Genomic DNA, 22,019 nt, shown 5'->3' on the forward strand with positions numbered 1-22,019 from the left:
TGCCAGACTATCCCAAGCAAGCATTCAATTAGAGCTTGATCTCCATCATTATATATCCCCTCTCTGCCCTCGCAAGACCCAATTGTCTGCCTACCACGAACCCCATCTACATCTATCTGCATCTACAGCAATCAACCCACAACGGATCCTCGTTTACCACCACCGCTTCCGCCGCCATCTGCCATTGCATCGCATCTTCACTTGCGCTCAAAGCTACTCCGTTGGTTTGCGCCAAACGTTGAAAAGGCTATAATCGCACTTCTTTTCTGCTTTGGCCCATCGAACAGCACCACCGCACTTTTTGCGCTTCCACTCACGGCCGAGGTTTCCAGGTAAGAGATCGCGCAAGCACAGATCTCTCGCCCGAGAAGCCAGAAGAGCAAAAAGATCTAACATCTTGCGCCGCGCTTGATTAGGTGAACACGGCCTTGCGCGCGAAAGCAATTCGACTGGGAATATCTTCCCTCCAAGCGCAGGCGTTCGCCACGAAATCTCATCACAGCCTCACGCAATGGCCTCTCTAGCAGAGCAAAACTTCAGCCTGTTCCCCCAGCAGCAGCAGGAGGAATACTCCCACTTCACCGAAGCCACCCACGGCCCCGTCTTCACCTCTGCGCCCATGGATATGGGCATCCCCGCCGATGCCTTTGTCTCGTATGTGCAGCGCGCGCCCAGCCAGGAGCAATACAGCACCAGCCCCAGCACCATCAGCTTCGAATACACCACCGATCCAGCCTACATGATGAGCAACGCCCCTACCTCACCGGGCATGTATGACAACGACTACCTCTCCAGCCTCTCCACTGGCTCTGCATCTTCATCTGCAGTTGGATCTCCTCTATCAAACCACGGCCAGACCGGCATGGACTGGGCCGTCCAAGGTGGTCTCAATATCCAGCCTACCATTGCCGGCGATTACAACGTCGACTTCTTTGCACATGGATTGGAGGATGTGACGCCCTATGATTTCGGCATGGCAACCGCCAAGTCCTATGTTGGTAAGTCTCTTTCATTCACATTCTTTCTTTGTCATTCATTCACTCTCCCTTGATTGATTTTCCCCCTCCAAACCACCAAAAAACCACAAGGTGGCAGCCTGTCGCGGGAAGATTTCCTGTTTAGGCGACCAATGGTTTTTTCTGTCCCCCTCCCCGCTGGATTGCCCCTCCAGCCCTCTGTGGCTGCTGCTGAAGAGCCCCGGACCCGGTGGTGCCGCATCCCTGCCTCAGCACTGCACAAGCACTGCATAGCCAGCCAGGCGGTGCCCGAAGCCCACTATGCAGCTGCAGACTGGCGCACCACTGCCGGCGGCCTCTGCTCAGTGAAGAGCGTAACCACCACATGCTTCGGCATCACCGCTGCTGCTATTTTCAACACTCATTTCTGTCTCTGCTTATGTCTTGCGTCCTCTGCGTCCCCACCGAGCCTGCCAGACCATTCCTATCCCATCGCGCACTGCTGCACATTCGTCATTGCGACCTCTTTTTGGTTGGCTGTGTTGCCTCTGCGACTCCTGGTTGGCTCCCCTACTGGGCTGACTTGGCCCGCTAAGAGCACTGCGAGCACAAGCTCAGCTCTTGTCCGCGCCGCCATCGCCAGAAAGCCTCATTGCTCGGTGTCGCTCGGGCCCTCCCTTGACTTGCCAATGGGTTCATCAACCCCCAGTTCCCCCGTTCGTTGCCGCCATTGGATCCCTTTTTCTGCATGCATCTCATTTTTTTTTTCGCCGCTTATCATGATGCTTACTGACCATTGGTTTGCGCTTACAGATCCCTCTCTGATTCACCCGGAGATCTCCAGACCGCCAATGGCGATTTCTCCGTTTGAGACACACTACCAGCCCGCAGTTCATTATCCCTCTTCACCCTCTGCCATCTCTGCTCCTTCTCCCCAGCCACATATGATCCGCACCAGCAGCTCATCGCCATATCTGCAGAGCGGTTCTTTCCAGCCCGGATTCGCTGCTAGCCCTTATGCGGCATCCACCGCAAACTCCATGACTAACGGCGCTGGTGTTGGTGCTCGCCGCCTGAGCATGAGCAAGACTAACAGCAACAACTTCATTTCTCCCGTCTCCGCCGACTACCACAGCGGTGATGAGGTCAAGGAGAAGCAGCGATGCACCTATCCCGAGTGCGGCAAGACCTTCAAGGATCTCAAGGCCCACATGCTCACCCATCAGACTGAGCGCCCTGAGAAGTGCCCCATCACGACATGCGAGTACCACATTAAGGGGTTTGCTCGCAAGTATGACAAGAACCGTCACACCCTGACGCACTACAAGGGCAACATGGTCTGTGGATTTTGTCCCGGATCTGGCTCTGCGTCCGAGAAGTCGTTTAACCGCGCCGACGTCTTCAAGCGACACTTGACTTCTGTTCACAATGTCGAGCAGACTCCTCCCAACAGCCGCAAGAGGACTGGCGGTGCGCCAATGACCCTTGCCGGCTATGCTGCCGATGCTACTGGCAAGTGCAGCACTTGCTCGCAGACCTTTAACAACGCTCAGGACTTTTATGAGCACTTGGACGACTGTGTGCTGCGCATGGTTCAGCAGGAAGACCCCGCTGAGGCCATTAACGCTAAGCGTCTGGCTGAGGTTGCTGACGACAAGAACGTCCACCAGACTCTGGAGAAGAACAAGCTGCCCATTACCACTCAGACTTCTCTGACCGAAGAGGATGAGGATGAGGATGATATGATGGATGATGACGAGGATGACATGGCCAACCTGGCTACTTACTCTCCCTCAAAGAAGAATGCTTCTCTCAACCGCATCTCCAAGTCTCGCGGTATTACTCACTCCCGAGGCGGTGTTCCTCTTTCTGCCAAGCGTGGCCGCAACAAGCGCCGCGATTACCCTTCCTCTTGGGGATTCAACAAAGGCCAGATGACAATGAAGAAGCGCGTCATGGCTGTCTTTGACGGCCCTCGACGCCTTGCCAAGGATGATATGATGCTCTCTACCGATCACGAGGTCCGCATCAAGCTCTCGGATGGCAAGTCTTATGTGACAGACCTTGACGTCCAGACCTTGAAGCGCGCTGAGGGCTTCCACAATGCCTCTGACGAGGAGAAGGGCCCTTGGATCTCTGATGACCCCACCGAGGAGCAGTTGAAGCAGATGCAGGAGACGCAGCGGATGCTGGACACCGGTGCTTCTGACATGTAAGGTCGGAAAATAAACAGTCTCTACACTTATATCTTCCGATATTGGGATACACACTCTTCACAAAACAACAACCTGACTTTTGATCAAAGCATGGCAGACGGCGTTCTGGACCAGGGCGCTATTCTTGAATGGGAATTTTTTATAACGCTGGGAAGAAGCGGATAATCTGGATTTGATACCCTGTTTTGATATACTATTACCACTATAAATGTTGGACAATGAAGGCGCAGATGGAATTGAATGGGCATTATAAGGAGGACTATGTTATGGGGATTAGGTACAACCCTACCCCTCTGGGACACTAAAGCATGAAATTTGCTGTTTTTTACCAATCATCTTTTACCGCCTCTGGAAGTGGTTTCATATGTATATTAATATTTTCATTTGTTTTCGGCACGATCTTGGAGGATGAACGGGATTCTTTCTTTTGTCCTGGTTATGGGAGCAAGGAATTGTATGAGGTACTAGCATCTCATGAGGATTATGGCTTCATTGTTTAATATTATTAATGATCAAATCTGCCAAAAAAAATATGAATATCAAAGAATTTATGGAATACTTTGTTACCAAAATCGTTTCTCATTGTGATTGTTTTGAGATGTTTCTTCTTTTTAAAAGTCTCCAGCTGCACTGAGATTTCAACAGTAGTGAATGAAGTGGTCGTAAACAAAGGTGTGAGATTGTGTGGGTGGAGGCACCTGGCAAATTTCTCTGGTACTACCCCCCACCTTGGTCTTTTTTCTTGGCCAGCACGATAGAGAGCATCTCATATTGCGAAGGCTGCAGAACCTGGTTCTTGAGACTTTGAAGGGGAAATAAAAAGAGAAATAAAGAGGTATTTTAATTTTCTCTTTTCCCAAGTGGAAATTTTAACTTCCAAAGAGCTGGAGTGCCGCTGTGCGTGAGGATTTGTTGGGAGACTAACTTTGACAAGGACGAATTTCTACATTTGGGTCACTTTAAGCCTTTGAGTTGAACATACAAGAAGAATAAAACTCTAGCCAGAGATTTTTATTTCTTTCATCTGGAAGAAGAGGGGATATTGAGGGATCTCACGACGATAAAGGTTCATAAGGTCTCATCTGAAAACCCTTCATCAGTTGTTTCATCTAATCCACCAATATCAAAACGAACAACTCCATTCAACAGGAAGACAGGAAGAAGATATATACACCATACACACGCGCATACAAACAAAATGGAAACCCTCACATCCCGCATCACCCTCAAGGGTGACGAACCCGCAGGCCCGGAAGACTACCTCTCCACCTCCCTCGGCGTCATCTTCCCCGACGACGTCACCAACCAGCACGGCGACGCAGAGCACTCCCTCATCTACGCCTCCCCGAAGCTGCCCAAGCCCCTGATGATTGAGCTCGCCGAGCCAGAGGGCGAGACGGACCGCCGCCTGTTCAGCCACTACTTGTGGAACGCTTCGCTGCTGCTGGCCGAGTTTATCGAGCGGGATTCCCTGGAGACGACAGATGCTGAGACGACGGAGATTGGACTGGGAGAGGGATTGAGTTTCGATACGAGGGGTCTGGAAACCGTGGAGCTGGGCGCGGGAACTGCCCTGCCGAGTATCATGGCCGGTCTGCTTGGCGCAAAGAGCGTCACCGTGACGGACTATCCCGCCCCGGCTGTCATGAAGACACTCCGCGACAACGTCTCCCGCAACATCAAGCCCGACCTCGCCCCCCTCGGCGACTCCAGCCTCCCCGTAACAACCGCAATCACCGTCGAAGGCCACGAATGGGGCGTCTTCGACAGCTCCTCTTCTTCATTCCCCGCCTCCCACGCCCACACTGCCGACCGCCTCTTCGTAGCAGACTGTCTCTGGATGCCCTGGCAGCACGCCAACCTGCGCCGCTCAATCAACCATTTCCTCAAGAAGACGGCCTCGGCGCGCGCTTGGGTGGTTGCGGGTTTCCATACGGGACGGGCCAAGATGGCTGGGTTTTACGATGTCGAGGCGCTGCGCGAGGAGGCTGGTGTTGAGATTGAGCGTATTTGGGAGAGGGATTGCGATGGTGTTGAGAGGGAGTGGGATGTGGAGAGGGAGGATGACATTACGGTGAGGAAGAGGTGGCTTGTTGTTGCGGTGCTGAAGAGGTGCGAGGGGATGATTGAGGGTTAAAGGGGCAGCAAAGCGAATGTGATATCTTCTTCCTTCCCCTTGACTCTTTTTTGGGTTTGGCAATAGAAGGGTTTCTTTTTTGTTTTGATTATATTTGTAAGCTAAAAATTCTTGATGAGCAGCGTTGAGCTATCCTACTCTTATGTGACGAATGACATTTCATGCTACACCTCTTTGCACCATCTCCTCCTCTTTCCCTATCGTTGAGTGGGTATGTCGCTTTTTTTTTTTAATGATTTCTCAATTAACCTTTCCCCTTAATCCTCGAGAACACGTCCTAGCACCTGTCCCATCTTCAGCTTCTGCCCCTTCTCTACCGCCCACGCCCATCCCTTCTTCTCCTTTCCATCTTCCGTCTTCAACGTAGCTGGCGCTTCAAACACCAGTACAATTGTGCTGCCGAGCTGGAATCCACCCATCTCATCACCGCGCCTCAACGCATGTCCGTGCAGCACTGGGCTTGCGCTTTCATACGTAGCCTCTGCGAAACCGAGGTATGGCTCGCCACGCTTGGCAGCTTCCTCGGCTGCAAGGTCGGCAGCGGTATCCGTGGTAAGGCTGTTGGTGCGGAGTTCGCGATCAAAGTTGATTTTGATGGAGCCGACGTTTGTGGCGCCGACGGGGACGTAGCTGAAGAAACCCCAGCGCCAGCGACCGAGAAGGACAACACGTTCGTTAAGAGTGAAGAGACCAGGTAGAGTACGTTGCAGGTAGGGTGAGACGCTATAGAGCTCGCCCGCAAAGTGGCGTCTGCTCTCAACAACCCAGTTGGTGGGCGAGTGGAAGCGGTGATAGTCTCCGGGAGCAAGGTAGATGACAGCGTAGTACAGGGATGTGGTCTTATCGGGCGAGAGGAGATCATACCAGGGCTTCTCGCCCAAAGCAAGCTCGGCGCGGACCTCTGAGACGGCACGGGGAGATGAGGCTGCCGTCGATTCGTCGGTTACGGGGTGTGGAGGCTTAGCATCTTTAGATCCAGTCATGAGGTCAGGTAGTGTGTACGATATGCCGTTGACCTTGGCGAATTCCTCTTCCTGCTTGACAATCTCTTCGTCGCCAACAGGTGCGCTGTGGCTTCGACGGGGATGCTCGCGTGCCTGGTTGGAAAGTCCACTGTAGATGCTGGATGTCGGGCTGTGTTTTCCGAGCAATGCATCAATGCTGTAAGTCATACCTTTTACCTGTTCGATGTCGCCGCTTTCAATTTGGCCAAACTGGAGAACCTTGCCGTCGGATGGAGAGAGAAGAGCATGAGGGTCTGGATCCAGTGGACGAGCACCAGGTTTGAGAGTACGATAGAAGAAAGCCGCGAGATTGGGATACACATGAAGATCGGGTTCAGCTACCTCGTCAAGGCTACAAAAAGAGTCAGTAAAAGTAAAAAGTTTTGCATTGTCTCTTTCCCCCGCTTTGATCTCAGCGGAAGGCCACTCACTTGACTCCAAAGATGAACGAATATAGCTTAAATCCAGGGATACGCAGATAGTACGGAATTGTTAACTCATTAAATTTTCCCCATAATCGAGAGATGGCCTTGAGCGGGAGAGTGGACATGATTTGGACCTGCCTGTGAGGAAATTAGAGGTATTCTGCGCGCATATTGATCCGACACTCTTAGGAAGAGTGAGGAACAGCTCGATGAAAGGATTATTTACCATGGTCCGTCGGGGCGCACTCTTGGCCGTCGCTTCGGTGTGCTGACTCCATCTTGTTCTTGCTGCTTTTCCCTTTCCCTCGATGAAACTTTGTAGAATTGAACCAATCCCAAGAAACCTATGCCCAGACCCACGGGAATCTGATACCATGTGATTTTGCTGTTGCGCAGTGCCTCACCAAGCCTCTGAGAGAACTTGGGTCGCTTGCCAGAGTCCTGAGAAGAGAAGCTGCGTTGGGAGGATGGAATGCGCCGAATAGGCCCTGAATTGGTGGCCATTGGGCCCGTTCGACGTCCAGCAGCAGCTCGTATGGAACATCGTGCGCGCAAGGATGATGAGAAGGGATGGTAGAAACTTGCTCCCCCACTACCTCCACCGTGCACTAAGCGGCCGGAACCGAATCCCAGCGTCGCCATATTGGCATGTGCCTCTGAACAGAGCTTTGCACTTGGCAAGGGAGCTCAATTAGGCAATTTGACAGGCATTGATTGAGCGCAGACGATGCAAATGCGCTTGAGGTTGAGATTTTGGTGGTTTCGAGATGACGTACGGGGAAGCAGGCCATCTGATGGTTGGTGCGGGCGGCGCAAACATCTGCCGAGGCCGAGCTGGAGCTTGGTTCCAAGAGCTATCGAAGCCATTTTGATGCCGCTGAAATCGCTACGCAGCGCCTACATACAGTACTACTACTGGGTAGGTAGTGATTTGCCCACTACCTACTTACCTAGTCGTCCTTGCGGAGTATTACGATCACCTGAAAGACTGTCTAAACCTGCCTAGATGGGAATGTAGGTTGTTTGCTGAATGATGTGCTGCGCAGTTCCGATGGTCGGCAGCATGGGTAAAGAAGCCAGATGTCCTTTGCGTTGTAGCCACCGAGAGGTTGCATCGTGAGGTACAAATCAGATACCAGCAGCTGCATGCGAGTACTATCTATTACCTGGTTTTCATCGATATCAGTTATACCCTCACTGTTTCCATCACCTACAGATACCGCCAAGTCGTAGCGTAGCAGCCAAGCAGGTACGAGCTGGCTTATGCACAGCGTCAAGCTCGGTCCAAGCTTCATCCAATCCCTTTGCTCACCAACTTCCAACAGACGATTTCCTTCGCTGGTCTCCACCTGCATCTAGAGAGCTGTCAATTAAACCCCCTGCATAATCATGCTTTTTTTCCTCTGGCGTTTTTCTTCTTTTTCTCTTTCCTGCAGGGGAAGCTTCGCCCTTCTAGGCCAAGCTGCGAGCTCTGGACGATATCGATTTGTTATGGCTGTACCTGGCTGCTTTGTACCTAGTACCCTTGTAATCTCTGATAATAAAGTAATAATATTATATAAACATGCTCACGCGCTAAGTACTCTATACTTTGCAGCCATGAAAACCGTCAGCCCAGCGCTATTCGCTTATAAACGCGACACCTCTCAGCACGCATAGCGCTAAGCCTCATGGGGCCTATTTGCAGCTGTTGCGCAACTTGGCCTGCGGTACGTACCTCCGAAGTACCTGGCCGACCGACTGCAATCTGTCCGACTTCTAGAAGGCGTCTGGTTTGCCTTTCTTGCATCGCCTCCCTACAACTGAACTGAAGCTCGCGAGCTTCCACTCCTTTTCGCCGCTCCTCTGCTGTTTGGCCTTTCTGCATCTTTGCCGCGTCCTTCTCCACCAGAGTGACAGCGCCGCTGTGCGCTTGGCTCGGTTCCAAAACCAAAGGCCGCCATCCCTGCCTTCAGCTTGTCTGACAAACACAACCAGAAGCGCACGTTTCCCATAGCTGGCGCTTTCATCTCCTCTTCTTCGTCGCCCTTACAACACGACGACTTGCCGTTATTTCTCTTCGAAAACCCGCCATCTGAAGCCTGGTAGCATGCAAGCTATCTCCCAATCATGGCTTCAGAGCACCAAATGGCCCAGGGCCCGGGTTCTCTTGCATTGCCCGACCCGCCTCCAGTGAACCTCCAGGTGCTGTCACCATCAGTCGGCGTGAACCGACCTCTGATGTTCCCTGGACTCTCGGCTACCACAACTATCAAACAACTTAAAGAGAAGATCCGACTAAGCCTCCCTTTGCGACCGTCTGACGAAAATCAGCGTCTCATCTATCGCGGCCGAGCGCTTCTACATGAGACCGATACTCTGCTAGATGTAATCGGAGGTGATGTGGTGAGTCTACTTTCCCTCTTGATAGGCTCACTGTCTAAGGAAGAAAGAAAACACTGACTGAATCATGTTTATTACAGTTTCGCCAACCCGACCTACATACGATACATCTTGTTCTAAGAGACGTCTCTGATGGCGTCTCTCCAACACCATCTTTCTTATCTGGTACTCAGAGTCCAGCCTTGGGAAACCAGCCACCAAACATCCAGCGCCAGACACCTCCACATCCCGCATTTATGGGACCTCCCCCTCCGCCTGGCATGGCAAGAAGACCAGTGATGCAGCCAGCTCATCAGAATGCTACGCTATCTCAGCCCCAGGCGCCGTCACCGGCTCGCCCGCATTCCCCAGCCCATACTCCTGAGCAGGCGGCAGCTTTCCAGCAGCAACACCAAAGCATGACGCAATGGTTGACACAGATCCAGAGAGAAGCCATGGCCAGGATGGTTCACCAGAATCAGCGCGGGAGAGCTCAATTTGGCATGCGCGGTGTTGGTGACACCGCGCCTGTGAACTACGGGGGCTATACTCCAGAGTCTAATAGTGGGAGAGGAAGTCCGGCCCCGTCGCACACAATTTATCGAGAAGTCATTGGACCCAACGGCCACAGCTATCACGTAGAGACAATGGCCCGGAATGCAGCTGGTGGGCTTCCAGGGGCATCTGCATCTGCGCCATCAATTCCTGGCGTACTGACCCCTAATGATGTTCACAATATTCTGCGAGGAGCAGATTCCAACCAGATCCCCGCGCCCTTGGCAAATGCACTGCATCAAAGCGGCTTGCGCCGAAGTGCCTCTAGTGCTTCGCTTCACAATCGGGCGCTGAATCAACCTTCCATCACTACCTCCGTCTTCGCCAATGGTGGCTCACGAGCTAGCAGCGGTCGAGCTACTCCAGACCTGGGGCTAAGGTCGGTTTCTGGCTCATTCATTCCCGCTCCGACATCTGCTCCTACATCTGCACCTTCTCTTGTTCCACCTCAGCCACGACAAGGCGTTGATGTGTATATTCTGTCATCTCCTGAAGGGCCCCGCGCCCTCGTCTTCAACGGCAATGTGGCAGAGGCTTATTACACGCCTAGGCTGGCTATGCAGCCGCCCAGCTATCATCCTCTCCGAAATGCGACCAGCTTTCCAAGCTTGATTCATACGATGCAGGCACAAACCAGAGATGATCATCATCAAACACAGCGGGTTGACCCAAGACAGACTGCTCAAATCCATCAGGGCTTTGCGCCACAGCCTCCACAACAGCAACAACAACAAGTTCAACGGCCGCAGCCTCCGCAGCAGCAACAGGATCAGCAACCGAGAATTGCGCCCTTACATGCTGGTAACCCTCCTGCAGCCGGCCTGGCTGCTCTGATCGTGCAATTGGCTCCTCACATCTGGCTCATAGTACGCCTAGCCTTGTTTGTGTGGTTCTTTACTCCCGTCAACTCCAGCTGGTCAAGATGGTTCGCTGTTATTGCTCTAGCATTGTTCATGTTTGCCCTCACCACCGGGCTTTTGACTGGCTATGCTGAGCAGGTTTGGCGACCAATACAGCGATACCTCGAAAATGTGCTGCCTGCTATGGATCATGGGAATCCTGGACAAAGGGGGGATACAGACCGCGATGGCGCCCCCAGAGCAGAGCGAAACAGAATGCCTGACCCTGCTGAGACGGCTGCTCGATTACTTGCCGAGCGTCGCGGTCAAGAATCGTGGCTCACAGCGCAGTTGAGGCGACTGGAGCGAGCGGGCCTCCTCTTCCTTGCCAGTATCGCGCCTGGAGTTGCGGAACGCCATATTGCTAATCAAGAAAGAGAGGCAAGGGCCCAGGAAGCACGGCTCAGAGAAGCCGAAGTTGCAGCGAGAGCGGCAGAGGCAGCAATGGCCGACGCCATGGCCAACGCTAGAGCGGCTGTAGCTGCTGAGTATCACGACGACGAAAACGTGCCCGAGACAAGTGACAACCAACATCAATCTGGAGAGCAAGATGCGCAGCACGATTACGAGGATGCAGAACGAGACAGAGCCATCCGTGAAGAAATCTCTACCGCGTAGAGAGGGTATGAGCGATATGAGCTTAGGAAAATGCATCAAAAGGAAAAGACACGAAAAGTGATTATCATAATGTGGGGTTTAGCGACTGAAGAATTCTATTAGGAGCAGGGGCGTTGAAACCAATGTTTCTTATAAAGCCCTCTCACTGGCAGAGATTAAAGAAGACATGCAGGCTCGAGTCTTTTTTTTTCTCTAATCTATTTTCATGTATTTACTAGCTAAAGAATTAGAAGATGAGAGGGCCTGTAAATAGGGCTGGGCGAGGCATTCTACGAATAAAACTTAGGCTATTTGTTTCAATATGATATTTTCAGTGACTTGTTTGTATTGAGGTTGACGTTCCTTATTAATGACGCCACTACAAAGTACGTACTCGCGTGGTGTGCCTGCACAACGTTCTTATCTTATCAGCCATTTGCCATCTACGTAAAGCTCCGGGAGCATCCCACCAAAGCCCATTGTCAACGTATAGCTATCCCAGTCTACGTCAAACGCCTCTACCGCTACCACTTGGAACTCCTGCGCGGAAATTTTGTATATAACCACGCCAATCTTTGTGCCTCTCTCTACCTTATCTCTTTTCTCCAATCGGGGGCTGTCGCCTAGACGGCACATCGAGTGACACAATGAGCGGAGGTTGGAATACAAGTAAGCTTCTCTCGTAGCTCCGAGGCTTCTCTCTTTTACTAATGCAATGTCTTCTTTTTCCTTTAGTTGAGTCTGATGCAGTACGTTACAAAGTTACCTTAATCGAATAAAAAAAGAGAAAATGAAGAAAGAAAACACCAACTAACCTTACAACACAGGGCGTCTTTACATCCCTCATCGAAAACCTCGGCGTCAAAAATGTCCAGTTCGAAGAGCTCCTCACCCTCGACCCTTCCGAGCTGCTGACCCTCCAGCCCCTCTACGGCGTCATCTTCCTCTTCAAATTCCCAACTGACCGACCCTATGCTACGGCCGATGGCCCGCTAGACGGTACTTTTGACCACGATGCCTCGGAGCGCATCTTCTTTGCCGCGCAGACCATCCAGAACGCCTGCGCTACGCAGGCCCTGCTGAGTGTGCTCATGAACAAGACTGGGGACGTCGATATTGGCGAGCAGATGAAGGACTTTCGCGAATTCACAATGGTCCTGCCGCCCGAGTTCCGCGGCGAGGCCCTCAGCAACTCGGACCTCATCCGCGAGGTGCACAACAGCTTCGCGCGCAGCAGCCCCTTCGCCGACGAGACGCAGAGAACAGGCGAGCCTTCCGAGGATGTCTTCCACTTCATCGCCTATACACCTGTCGACGGCGTGCTGTACGAGCTGGACGGCCTGCAGCCCGCGCCCATCTCTCACGGCCCTTGCGCCACCGAGGACTTCCCCCTCAAGGTGGTTGACGTGCTGCAGCGCCGCATCGCCCGTTACGACGCTACAGAGATTCGCTTCAACCTGCTGGCTATGTGCCGCGACTTGCGGATCCGCGCGCGGGAGTTTGGCGACCCGGAGCTGCTGGAGCGGGAGGAGCGTAAGAGAAAGGATTGGCTGTTTGAGAATGCGCTGAGGAGGCACAACTTTGTGGGTTTTGCTGGGGAGGTGGTGAAGAAGGTGGTGGAGAATAAGCTTGATGCGGGAGGCGATGATGCAGTTAAGAAGTGGGTAGACGACAGTCTGGAGAGGAGAAGAGCGGCGGAGAGGGCCATGGGTGGGAGAGGTGGTGGTGATGTAGATATGAGTGGGTGAAAGGCCCAAGAGCGAGGATGTGACGTGATGACTTTGAGACGAAGAGAGAAGATAGAGAATATATACCCTGGCATTTTTTAAGCATACGCTATGTTCACCCAAGGCTACTCGATGTGGGAAGACCAAACGAAAGAGACAGGAGGATACTCAGATACTCAATATCCATGCATTTGCATGTCGAAACTATCCTTTTGAGTAATAGAGAACACCTTGATGAATGAATGTAACCTTAGAAACTATCAAGACCTAGCTAAGCAAATTCTAGATAAGCAATGTCATACTCATACTCTAACGAGCCTTTTCAGCCAACCGTATCCACGTTAGTGCGTATTCCATGAAGCATCAAGAATAGTCGAATCACTCATGTCCCTCTCTCTCTCTCATTGTAGAAATATCAACTGATATGATCAACGAGCAATGCCCCTCATCGGAGAGGAATGATGGTGATAATCATACCCTTCGTCATGATCAATCTGCAACACAGATTGCTCTACCATGGCCGCAGAACCATCCTTGCTGGGAGGATTGTCACGGCTTCGCTGGAGGTTTAAACCCCGTTGACTTTCGTTGTCCTCAGCGATAGGGGGAACGGTATTGGGATTATCCTCTGAAGAAGGCGAAACGCGACTTCTGTCTTTCTTCATAGCCCGGACAAACCAGGGTGGGCGACCAGAACCCTTCCAAGTCCAGTATTCTTTGAGGTCATATTCCCGGGGTTCGATACGATTATTCGAGAGGAAAACGACGAGACCAATGAGAGCGTTGAGGATAGTATAGATAAACAGTCCACTAATTGTGTGCACACAGATGGATTAGCTTTAGACGAAGAAGAAGTGGCAGCGGTTGCTGAAAAGCGGGAAACTCACGCAATGAGGCCATATGCGACGCTGTAGCTAAACGGTATAAACGTCATGACAATAAAAGAAGGAAGGGCGTCACCGATGTAGCGCCAATTAACCTGCGTGACTTGGCGAATCATCATACATCCAACCAGGATAAGAGTACATCCCGTAGCCCAAGGTGGGATAGAAGCAAATATAGGAGCAAAGAATATGGAGGTGATAAAGCAAAGCCCTGCAACCACAGCAGTGAGGCCGGTGCGCCCTCCTTCTGCGATACCTGCGCCACTCTCGATGAAGGCAGTGACAGGGGAGCATCCGAACAGAGCTCCGATCGAGATGAATGCTGCATCAGTGCAATACGCAATAGTTGAGCGAGGAAAATCGCCGTCTTTGGGATTGCCAACTCCACAGAAGCGGACCATCGAGTATAGAGTAGCAGTAGCGTCGATTATATCGACATAGAGGAAAGTAAAGAGAGCAAGAATAAAGTGAGAGGTACTTGTAGCTTCAAGGCCCCAGTCAAGCTGGTTTATAGTCTTAGATAGAGGGTGCCATGCAACGATTTGTTTGAAAAAGGAAAAACGAAAGTCGCCTTCGGGAGTATTGGGAAAATAAGTGACTGGAGTGTTGCGGCTGCATCGATATGAATTGTCAGTGAACATCTGTATTTCGATAAGATTTAATGGCAGAACTCACGGCCACGAGATGATGGAGACAAGTGCAATTCCGATGACGAGAGCGTACTTGACTCTGAACGCCATAAGAAAGGCTGTCACGACACCACCGCAAAAGACGGCCAGCCACATCTGTTACATACAGTATTTCAGTATCTTTCTTGCTTCTAATTTGATCTTGGACGTACCGTTGGGCTCGACATCTGACCAGCATTACATGCTCCCGTCTCTACATTGATCATATCAGGAGGGCAGCCACCTAAAGCCAGTGGAGTCGATGTGCCGCCGCCTGTGATGGCACCAATACCAGACGAGTAGGAGAGCCCAATCTCTGTCAAGAGGAAACCAATTCCAACTCCCGTAGCGGTTTTGAGGGTAGCCGGGATGAGTCTGACAAGCCATTGACGCATCCCTGTCAAAGCTAGGAACATGAATATGATTCCTTCGAAGAATACGGCAGTGAGGGCGGTTCGATAGGAGATGGACCCAGAACCGTTGCTGCCAACGACCTTGAAAGTTGAATTTGGTATCAGTAGAGAAATATATATGAGTATCAATGTGACGTACTTGGTAGGCAAAATAGGCGTTGAGACCCATTCCGGGACTAAACATTCATACTAGCATCAGTACATATACGCAGCAAAGATTGCTCTATGACTTACGCAAGGGCGACAGGAAGATTGGTCAACAGCCCAAAGAACAGAGAGGCGATGCCGGCTATGGCCGCCGTAGCTGTGATCAAATCTCTTCGTACTTCTACTGTAGTTTAGAAAATGATCGTATTAAAGACCGGAGCAGGCACAGGGTAAAAAAAAAAACCTTCTTTGCAGTCTGCATAATCAGGGATAGTATCGCATTGGAATTTATTCTCCAGGTTACAGTCACAAGTTCCGCCAGTCTGAGAGAGGATAGAAGCCTGTGGGTTTTTGTAACAGTCAGCCAAGTCTCTAACAAGAAGGATAGTTCGCCACTGAGGAATTGCCAAAGACCACATACATTCACGGCGATGATGTATGCCATGGTCGCAAAAGTCGTCAACCCAGCGCGAATCTCTCTGAAGAAGCTTGTGCCTTCAAGTGCTTTTGCCTAATCATATAGTTAGCCTACTACACCAATAACAGCGACTCTGATCTCTCTCTGATCCTCTTTCTTTCTCGTCGGTTCTATAGCAAAAGAGAAATATTATGATACTTACATGTCCTGAGTCGGCCAGACGAAACAGTCGCCCCAAGTAGGAACCGCTCAGCCATTTATCAACAAGATCGGCAAAGTCTCGAAATCCGCAAAACTTGGATCGACCAACTACAGGAACTGAAGGTAGCCTTGGAGAAGGTAGCCTTGGATCAGGCGTGCCGGGTTCTTGGCTATTTTTAGGGTGTATGGTCGGAGATTCCATGACAGGTAAAGGAGATGATATTCACTGATCTTGGGGGCGACAGATTTTTGAGACTGCAAACACACTGTTTTGATATCCAGTAACCAACAAAAGGAAAGTAAAAGGTATATTGGCGGCACGAAGATATGTAGGAAATAAAACAAAAAGGATGGATTGTAGCAGGAGATGGAATAGAAGCGAACAGATAGAAGTAGAGGATGGTTTCTAGGCTCAGGACACATAAAATTTGAAGAGTATGCTTACCAGCCCTCTGAGCCTTTGCTAGGACAACCGACCTCTATACATGAGGCAGCACACCCGTACGGCCCGTCTTGCGTTGGCCGATTATGCGGCAGCTGGCCCGCCGGCTGGCAGCATATAGACTGTAGAATCCGAAATTATCACGGCTTGGGTCAGAAATAGACAGGCCACTTCAGCTGGACCAGATGCCTTTAGAGATGTACAAGGCAATCTCTAGATTATCAATAGGGAGCACACGTATCTCACGTTGCCATGAAGATTCCCATTAGCGTTTCGAGTCCGTCAGTGCTTGTGTGAGATGAAGGGGAAGCTAAAGTCGACGGCAAGGGAGTCCATATTGTATACAATCTCTTTATCTGTCGTACGAACTTCACCTGGCTGTTTAGTATCTGCCGAGCTGCAGCCTTCGATGACTTTCACCATGGTCGCACATCTACACTCACCTGTCACAGTGAGGTGCAGGGAAGACTATGGAGTGCATAATGACTGCGAGGGTGTACCCGCTCGTCTCCTGGTGTTTTGGCCAATCTATGTCTGATATGACTGGTAGCCGAGAGCGCTGATGTTGTACGAGCAATGTCAAAGCTGCTGGGAGAGTCGTTAAAGCCCGTTGCACAGGAAGTGATAGCGCGTGGTGGTGCTCGTACAGCCATTTGAGGTGAGAGGAGAAACTGAACGATGGGGTTAGTTGAATTGCTCACAAGATATATGGTTAGCTGACCCGAGAACGATATGAACGCAGCTGTATCGAAGATACGCGCAATGAAAATACCTGGAGCGAATAAAAAGTATCTTCTAGCATCTAAAGTTCGATCAAACCTGCGGTCATTGTTTAAGAGTCAGTCAATAGATGAGTTGATAGTGTAGGCAGCTATCCGGCTTCTATGTATGACAAAGGGAGTATCCCTTCAGCTGGATCGATTTCTTTCTTCAACAAGATTACAAAGGGGCGAGACCTGCATGATCGGGAGATGCTACCCATGTCTCATTGCCCCAGTTGGATAAACATGGCGTGGCAAATCTGAGGCGTTGGCGGATGTCGGACGCTCGGCATCTAAGTGACTAATTGGAACAGGATTTAGCAGATAATGAATTCTCAAGGCTTTGAATAAATCGATAACCATGAAGGGAATTATGAGCATGGCGCCCTTGATAATCTCATTGCATTGACTGAATTGGATTATCCCATATACACTCTCTGGACAAAGACAGCTGGACGATTCCAAGTCTATGTTTATCTTGTTTAAAAAGAATCAACATCACCATTTCGACCAAGGAGGATTAATAGAAAATACAGCTGTGTAAAACTTTGTGCTTGCTCAGCTCACTGGTATTGTTTGTGACATCAAACGTAAGTCGCACGGAGCGAGGGATTCATGACTCTTCAAAGTAGCAAGAAACGTTGCTACTAGAGAGATGTCGAGTTTCTCTCCCACTCGCCTGACTATCGCTTCTTGTATATAAGTAGCTCACTCTATTCAATCGCCGGTATAAATATCGTTGTTTCTATACGAAAGTCATCGTTATTGATGCCTCCTCGTGACTGCTCTCTTTCCCCAGCAAACGCTCGCAAACATTTGCAAACGGTCTGTCAAACCTCGCTTGCCATCTGATCGCCACAACACGGGATCTTGCATCTGCTGTGTTCACACCCCCTGTTGCTGGCCTGTTGTTCGCTCAAAGGGCACCCAAAATTGCAGTTACGAGGAGGTGAAGCACCTACAAACGTTGAATTTAGCCCTTCTAGCTTCGGTTATGTTCGTCTCGTAGCCCCGTATTGGTTTTATTCTTATGAAAATTGGGCTGGTGATTGATGATCAATTCTCTCATCTATTTTTATTAATTTTTCCCTCCTGCCGAAGCCCTTGTGATCTCTCGCTTCGCTGATTGTTGCACCGTACCCATGAGCTTTGTAGTGTTAGATCTTGGATGATAACGATCGTACCATATCTGCTGGCTTTGTCCTCTTATTCATCATCTTTCGCAACTCAAAACCCAAAGCGTTGCAAGTCCTTAACCATTCTCCAATTTCTGTCACAGTTCCCTACCACAGCCAGAATTCTTAGACCAGGATTCCACTTTGTCTTTGAGCGTCAATCTAGCCAATGCTCAGTGGCATTCAAGCCACAAGTTGGTCAGTCCAGTAGCAGGCCTCTTCTATCAATTCCTGCATCAATCAATTGCTGTTGTGACACCAGGCTCTCTTGGTTACGTTACTACCGCTGCATTATAGCAAAGCCAGACAGGAGGCTTCGCCTGTACGTTTGTGGTGGAATCTGCATCTGCTGCATTTGCTATTTGGACGACACCGATTAGGTACTTCTCTTTGCCTGCAGGGGGCCATCTCCATCATGTGGGATGTCTTCTGGACAGACCCTGATAAAGAGTTGGTGGGAGAGCACAAGGCACGAAAAGAGAAAGAGGAGGTGTTCAAGAAAGACGATAAAAGTCGGCCGAGACGCCGTTCGGCATCCACAGGCAGCTCGCGCTGGTCAACCGACTCTCCATTTGCTATTTTTCGTACCAGAGGCTCAAGGAAAGCAAACACGTCTTCTTCTAACGCAGAAATGGCATCATCTGCCTCGTCAGGAGTTGCGTCACCGGCTATGGTCTCTTCTGATCGCTCACCAATGGCAAAGACATTTGATGAGGGAAATCGTCGAAGCTCCAGCGGTATGTCCACCACTTTCCTAGAGAGATTCGCCAACTTCGAAAGTCCTTTGAACACCTGTCCCTTGATCTCCGAGGAGAGTGGTGATGCGGGCAGAAAACTATTTTGTAGCCCTGCAGCCGACGGTGAGAAAGGCCAGCTTGCTTGGATAAAAGTTTCCTGTTGGTGACTCTTCAATAGATATCCCCTCCTCGCCATCGATAATTAACCGCTTCTCAATCGCTGGCTCGACATCCGATGATTTGACCGAGTCTGAGAAGATGAGGAGTCTGGTGCAGATATTCCGGCGAAGTCCGTCGACACTCGAGCCAGCTGGCAACTGCCCGTTGCTCTCTGCAGGCGATGCGGCTGCTCCTGACAATTTGACATCTGGAGAGAAGTGAGTAGCAACTCAGCACTGAATTTTTTCTTTTCCTTCCTCCTCTTTCCCACAATCTCTTCACTTCTTTGTTTTCTTTCCTCTTCCGCATTCAAATTCTGTTTCATGACTTCGTATCTTCTCTATGAACAAAGCCCCTCGGTACAATTGTCTGAAACTAATATGCCACAAAGATCTCCCTCTTTATCTTTACCGCCCACAGTCAAGCCAAAACTTTGTCCAGCAGCCATGCAGATTCCACAAATGGGCTCCCAGCTCATCTCAGGGAATAGCCGCACAAAAAGACGTATTGCACCAAATAGTCCCGAGGCTTGGAAGCCGGTAGATGAATGGGAGCCGCTCCCTTTACTGCGAGGATCGCCTGAGCCTACCTCTTCAGATTTCCTTGTTGATACCGACTCTTTTGACCACAGTCGCGGAATACACAATGATTTTCGTTTACTGCACGCAGCAGTCGTTAGAATGGCAAAGAAGAGTGCAGCGGAAATCCTAGTTATACTGGAGACGTTATGGAAGAACGTTGCAAAGAAAGATGTTACCTACCTTTTGGGAGACAGTTCTATAACTGAGGATCTGCGCAGATGGATGCTTTCGACTATGATTCACATGGACCAAGTTCCAACCCTAGAAAGCCGAGTGTTTCCTCGTAAGGAGTGCCTCCTGGCAGCCCATATGGTTGTGTGTCTCTATGATTCAGCAGGTACGGTTAATATTGCCTCATGGTGAGCAGAGATATGCTAATGTATATGTGTTTGATATAGCTACTGTCGCCTATCTCGCTGCACTTGAACCCATGAAGCAGCACGATCACATATCGCTCATGTCGACACCGAAAGAAGATTTGTTTAACAATGTTCGGATAGTTTCTGTTCCCAGAGTCTCGCCTACAGAATTTCCAATAGCACCCCGGATTTATGAATCGGTCCACTCGTTGACGTTGCCTTCTTTGTGCCCCTTGCCTCTGCTACCTGGTATACTCAATAATGTCTACAAATGCTTAAATAAGAAAGGCTTCATTCGATTAATAATTATTGATCCACTACCTCGAGCTGCTACCCTGGGCACAAAGATGAAAACATGGATAGAGGAGAATCTACTTCGAAACCTAGCAAGGCATGGCAAATGCATGAGCCCCAGCACGGCCTTTCCGCATCTACTCGCTCAAGCTCGACTCCGTGGGGATGGAAGCATTCTTACGACGACAAAGTTTTACGCCATGCCGGGCAGCGCAATAAGCAGAGATCAAGATGCAGCTAAAGACTCAGTGCAAATGGAGAATGAGGCCAAGGCCCAGGTCAGAAGTCTAGTTGGGCGTATGCTTTGGGTAGAGGTATGGGGCTCGTATGTGACTTGTAACAAATGGTGGTGGGATGAGCCGGATTGCGTTGCCGAGTGTCTCGAGCTGGGTACACTATGGGAATACCATGCCGTCAAAGGGGTCAAGGAACTGAAGGCGACATAGATATACAGCCGGTTTCGACCAGAAGCTGCCTACGAATACTAACGAGTCAGTGCTGGAGAGCAACGAGATTTGCCTTTTTGGGCATACACTGAATTAACTGGGGCGAATATGGCGTTTTCTGACCGGAACCTTAACTCGGCCGAGATGGGTGTTTTCTTTATTTTATCTTTCTTTGCAGCTGACGGATCCTGGCACTGAGTCGTTGGTTTTCCCAAGAAGAGTCATGTCGTGTTCAAGTTGGCGTCGCTGCGGTTGGGATAACACGGCGTGGAATTGCGCCATTTGGTGCTTATCGAGAATAGCAAGAGAAACGGTAATAGCCATGTCCTGAGCAGACCGTTTTGCCGTTTAAAGCTTGTGGCGAGCAGCTTGGGTTAAAACACTCCGTAAGCACCATATACAGATATCACTCCGTACTCCGTATTGCAACCTGTTTGGTTGCATTGCTCGATAGATCCAGTGTTACATGAGGAGAGTGGGACAGACGCAGGGGCCCCTTTCTGTTGACGATCAGCGAGGATGCCTGCACATCCAATGTCCGTAAACAGGGGCTGTTTGGACGATGAACTGAGGTCTGATGCTACGTCGACAAGGGAAGGGGATTATGTTTGCGTATATTATTACGAAACAGCGCTGCGCAGCTACGCAGCCAAGAAATGCAACCTGCTGGCCAACAACTACTGCCCCGACTCAACGTCTTTGCAGATACCACCAACCATATGCTACAGGTATGCATCCCCTTTAAGCTGCGAACCGTCTCCTAGCGGTTGTTTCGATTCTGCAGTAGTCTCGAATGAGGAAAATGGTCCGCAGGCCAGTGCAGGTACAGAAAAGAGCATCCTTTAAGCTGTGGCTTGTGCGTGTTTTCGTTTGAATCTATTGCTTTCTCGGAGAATAAACCCCATTGTGATGGGCGCCTCTTTACCAAATCCGAGAGTCTTTGAGCCGCTAGCCGTTGGATTTTTACCATGGCCGTTTTTCGGTGGCCTTTACCTCAGATTCTTGCCCTAGCAGGGATGAGGGAAGAATTCTTTTACGGTCTTATCAACGACCTGATTTAACAGCCGCTACACAATGCATTTGTGCCTAAATTGTTCATCCAGCAGCGCCATCGTTTCGTCGTCCCGCGAACTAGGCTTTTTTCGAATGCTGACCGACGGCTACGCTTCTCGGCCGGTTGGAGGCCGACTTGCGGATGCTGGAAGCTCCTCTGGTTTCTGCACACGGTAGCATTTGAGAGGCATCAAAAGACACGGGTTATTTGGCCGACTGTTGGCCTGACGCTGTTCATTTGTGCATCACTGCACTCTCCCATTTTTGGCAGGACCGTTGGACAGACTACCCTTGGCAATGCTGTAAGATGCGCTGACGAGGACCGTCTTGAAAGGGAATAATTATGTCTAAAAGAGAGACCTGGTAGGTATTAGTATCTGTCAGAGCTAGCACCCGGCTACACG

At 50.4% G+C, this 22,019-nt stretch overlaps 7 protein-coding genes across 7 annotated transcripts; 5 read left to right on the plus strand and 2 right to left on the minus strand.

Moving 5' to 3' along the window:
• GGI43DRAFT_405051 (uncharacterized protein) lies at positions 1–3,728 on the plus strand. The gene is made up of 2 exons (XM_083205985.1): positions 1–998; positions 1,770–3,728. Exons 1-2 carry the CDS (start codon positions 512–514, stop codon positions 3,170–3,172), a joined length of 1,890 nt encoding a protein of 629 aa, XP_083060404.1. The 5' UTR covers positions 1–511; the 3' UTR covers positions 3,173–3,728.
• Positions 3,729–4,175: 447 nt separating this feature from the next.
• Positions 4,176–5,598, plus strand: GGI43DRAFT_43671 (uncharacterized protein). The gene has a single exon (XM_083209834.1). It carries the CDS (start codon positions 4,371–4,373, stop codon positions 5,307–5,309), a length of 939 nt encoding a protein of 312 aa, XP_083060405.1. The 5' UTR covers positions 4,176–4,370; the 3' UTR covers positions 5,310–5,598.
• On the minus strand, positions 5,567–7,380 carry GGI43DRAFT_383788 (phosphatidylserine decarboxylase 1; the record flags this gene model as incomplete). The annotated part of the gene is made up of 3 exons (XM_083203436.1): positions 5,567–6,665; positions 6,745–6,876; positions 6,965–7,380. 3 exons carry the CDS (start codon positions 7,378–7,380, stop codon positions 5,567–5,569), a joined length of 1,647 nt encoding a protein of 548 aa, XP_083060406.1.
• Positions 7,381–8,350: 970 nt separating this feature from the next.
• GGI43DRAFT_405059 (uncharacterized protein) lies at positions 8,351–11,471 on the plus strand. Its single transcript, XM_083205986.1, has 2 exons — positions 8,351–9,123; positions 9,201–11,471. The coding sequence occupies exons 1-2, from the start codon at positions 8,848–8,850 to the stop codon at positions 11,169–11,171; spliced, it is 2,247 nt and encodes a 748-aa protein (XP_083060407.1). The 5' UTR covers positions 8,351–8,847; the 3' UTR covers positions 11,172–11,471.
• A 127-nt stretch (positions 11,472–11,598) lies between these two features.
• GGI43DRAFT_405060 (ubiquitin carboxyl-terminal hydrolase) lies at positions 11,599–13,190 on the plus strand. The gene is made up of 3 exons (XM_083205987.1): positions 11,599–11,819; positions 11,886–11,899; positions 11,978–13,190. Exons 1-3 carry the CDS (start codon positions 11,798–11,800, stop codon positions 12,896–12,898), a joined length of 957 nt encoding a protein of 318 aa, XP_083060408.1. The 5' UTR covers positions 11,599–11,797; the 3' UTR covers positions 12,899–13,190.
• Positions 13,191–13,305: 115 nt separating this feature from the next.
• On the minus strand, positions 13,306–15,810 carry GGI43DRAFT_427424 (permease family-domain-containing protein; the record flags this gene model as incomplete). The annotated part of the gene is made up of 9 exons (XM_083208801.1): positions 13,306–13,687; positions 13,765–14,373; positions 14,437–14,546; positions 14,603–14,923; positions 14,982–15,018; positions 15,077–15,173; positions 15,234–15,330; positions 15,411–15,500; positions 15,610–15,810. 9 exons carry the CDS (start codon positions 15,808–15,810, stop codon positions 13,306–13,308), a joined length of 1,944 nt encoding a protein of 647 aa, XP_083060409.1.
• Positions 15,811–18,401: 2,591 nt separating this feature from the next.
• On the plus strand, positions 18,402–20,643 carry GGI43DRAFT_427425 (uncharacterized protein; the record flags this gene model as incomplete). Its single annotated transcript, XM_083208802.1, has 4 exons — positions 18,402–18,846; positions 18,902–19,100; positions 19,274–19,800; positions 19,862–20,643. 4 exons carry the CDS (start codon positions 18,402–18,404, stop codon positions 20,560–20,562), a joined length of 1,872 nt encoding a protein of 623 aa, XP_083060410.1. The 3' UTR covers positions 20,563–20,643.
• Positions 20,644–22,019: the final 1,376 nt, after the last annotated feature.

The sequence above is a fragment of the Trichoderma evansii genome (assembly GCF_050947405.1).
Source record: "Trichoderma evansii strain SZMC 28006 chromosome Unknown GGI43scaffold_10, whole genome shotgun sequence".
In the NCBI taxonomy this organism is placed as follows: domain Eukaryota; kingdom Fungi; phylum Ascomycota; class Sordariomycetes; order Hypocreales; family Hypocreaceae; genus Trichoderma; species Trichoderma evansii.

Bases quoted from the DNA above. Each gene is read 5' to 3' on its own strand.
- GGI43DRAFT_43671 (XM_083209834.1), top strand. From the start codon at position 4,371: ATGGAAACCCTCACATCCCGCATCACCCTCAAGGGTGACGAACCCGCA.
- GGI43DRAFT_405051 (XM_083205985.1), top strand. From the start codon at position 512: ATGGCCTCTCTAGCAGAGCAAAACTTCAGCCTGTTCCCCCAGCAGCAG. The intron at 999-1,769 runs GTAAGTCTCTTT...TTGCGCTTACAG, and splicing joins AACCGCCAAGTCCTATGTTG to ATCCCTCTCTGATTCACCCG.
- GGI43DRAFT_405059 (XM_083205986.1), top strand. From the start codon at position 8,848: ATGGCTTCAGAGCACCAAATGGCCCAGGGCCCGGGTTCTCTTGCATTG. The intron at 9,124-9,200 runs GTGAGTCTACTT...TGTTTATTACAG, and splicing joins ATGTAATCGGAGGTGATGTG to TTTCGCCAACCCGACCTACA.
- GGI43DRAFT_405060 (XM_083205987.1), top strand. From the start codon at position 11,798: ATGAGCGGAGGTTGGAATACAA.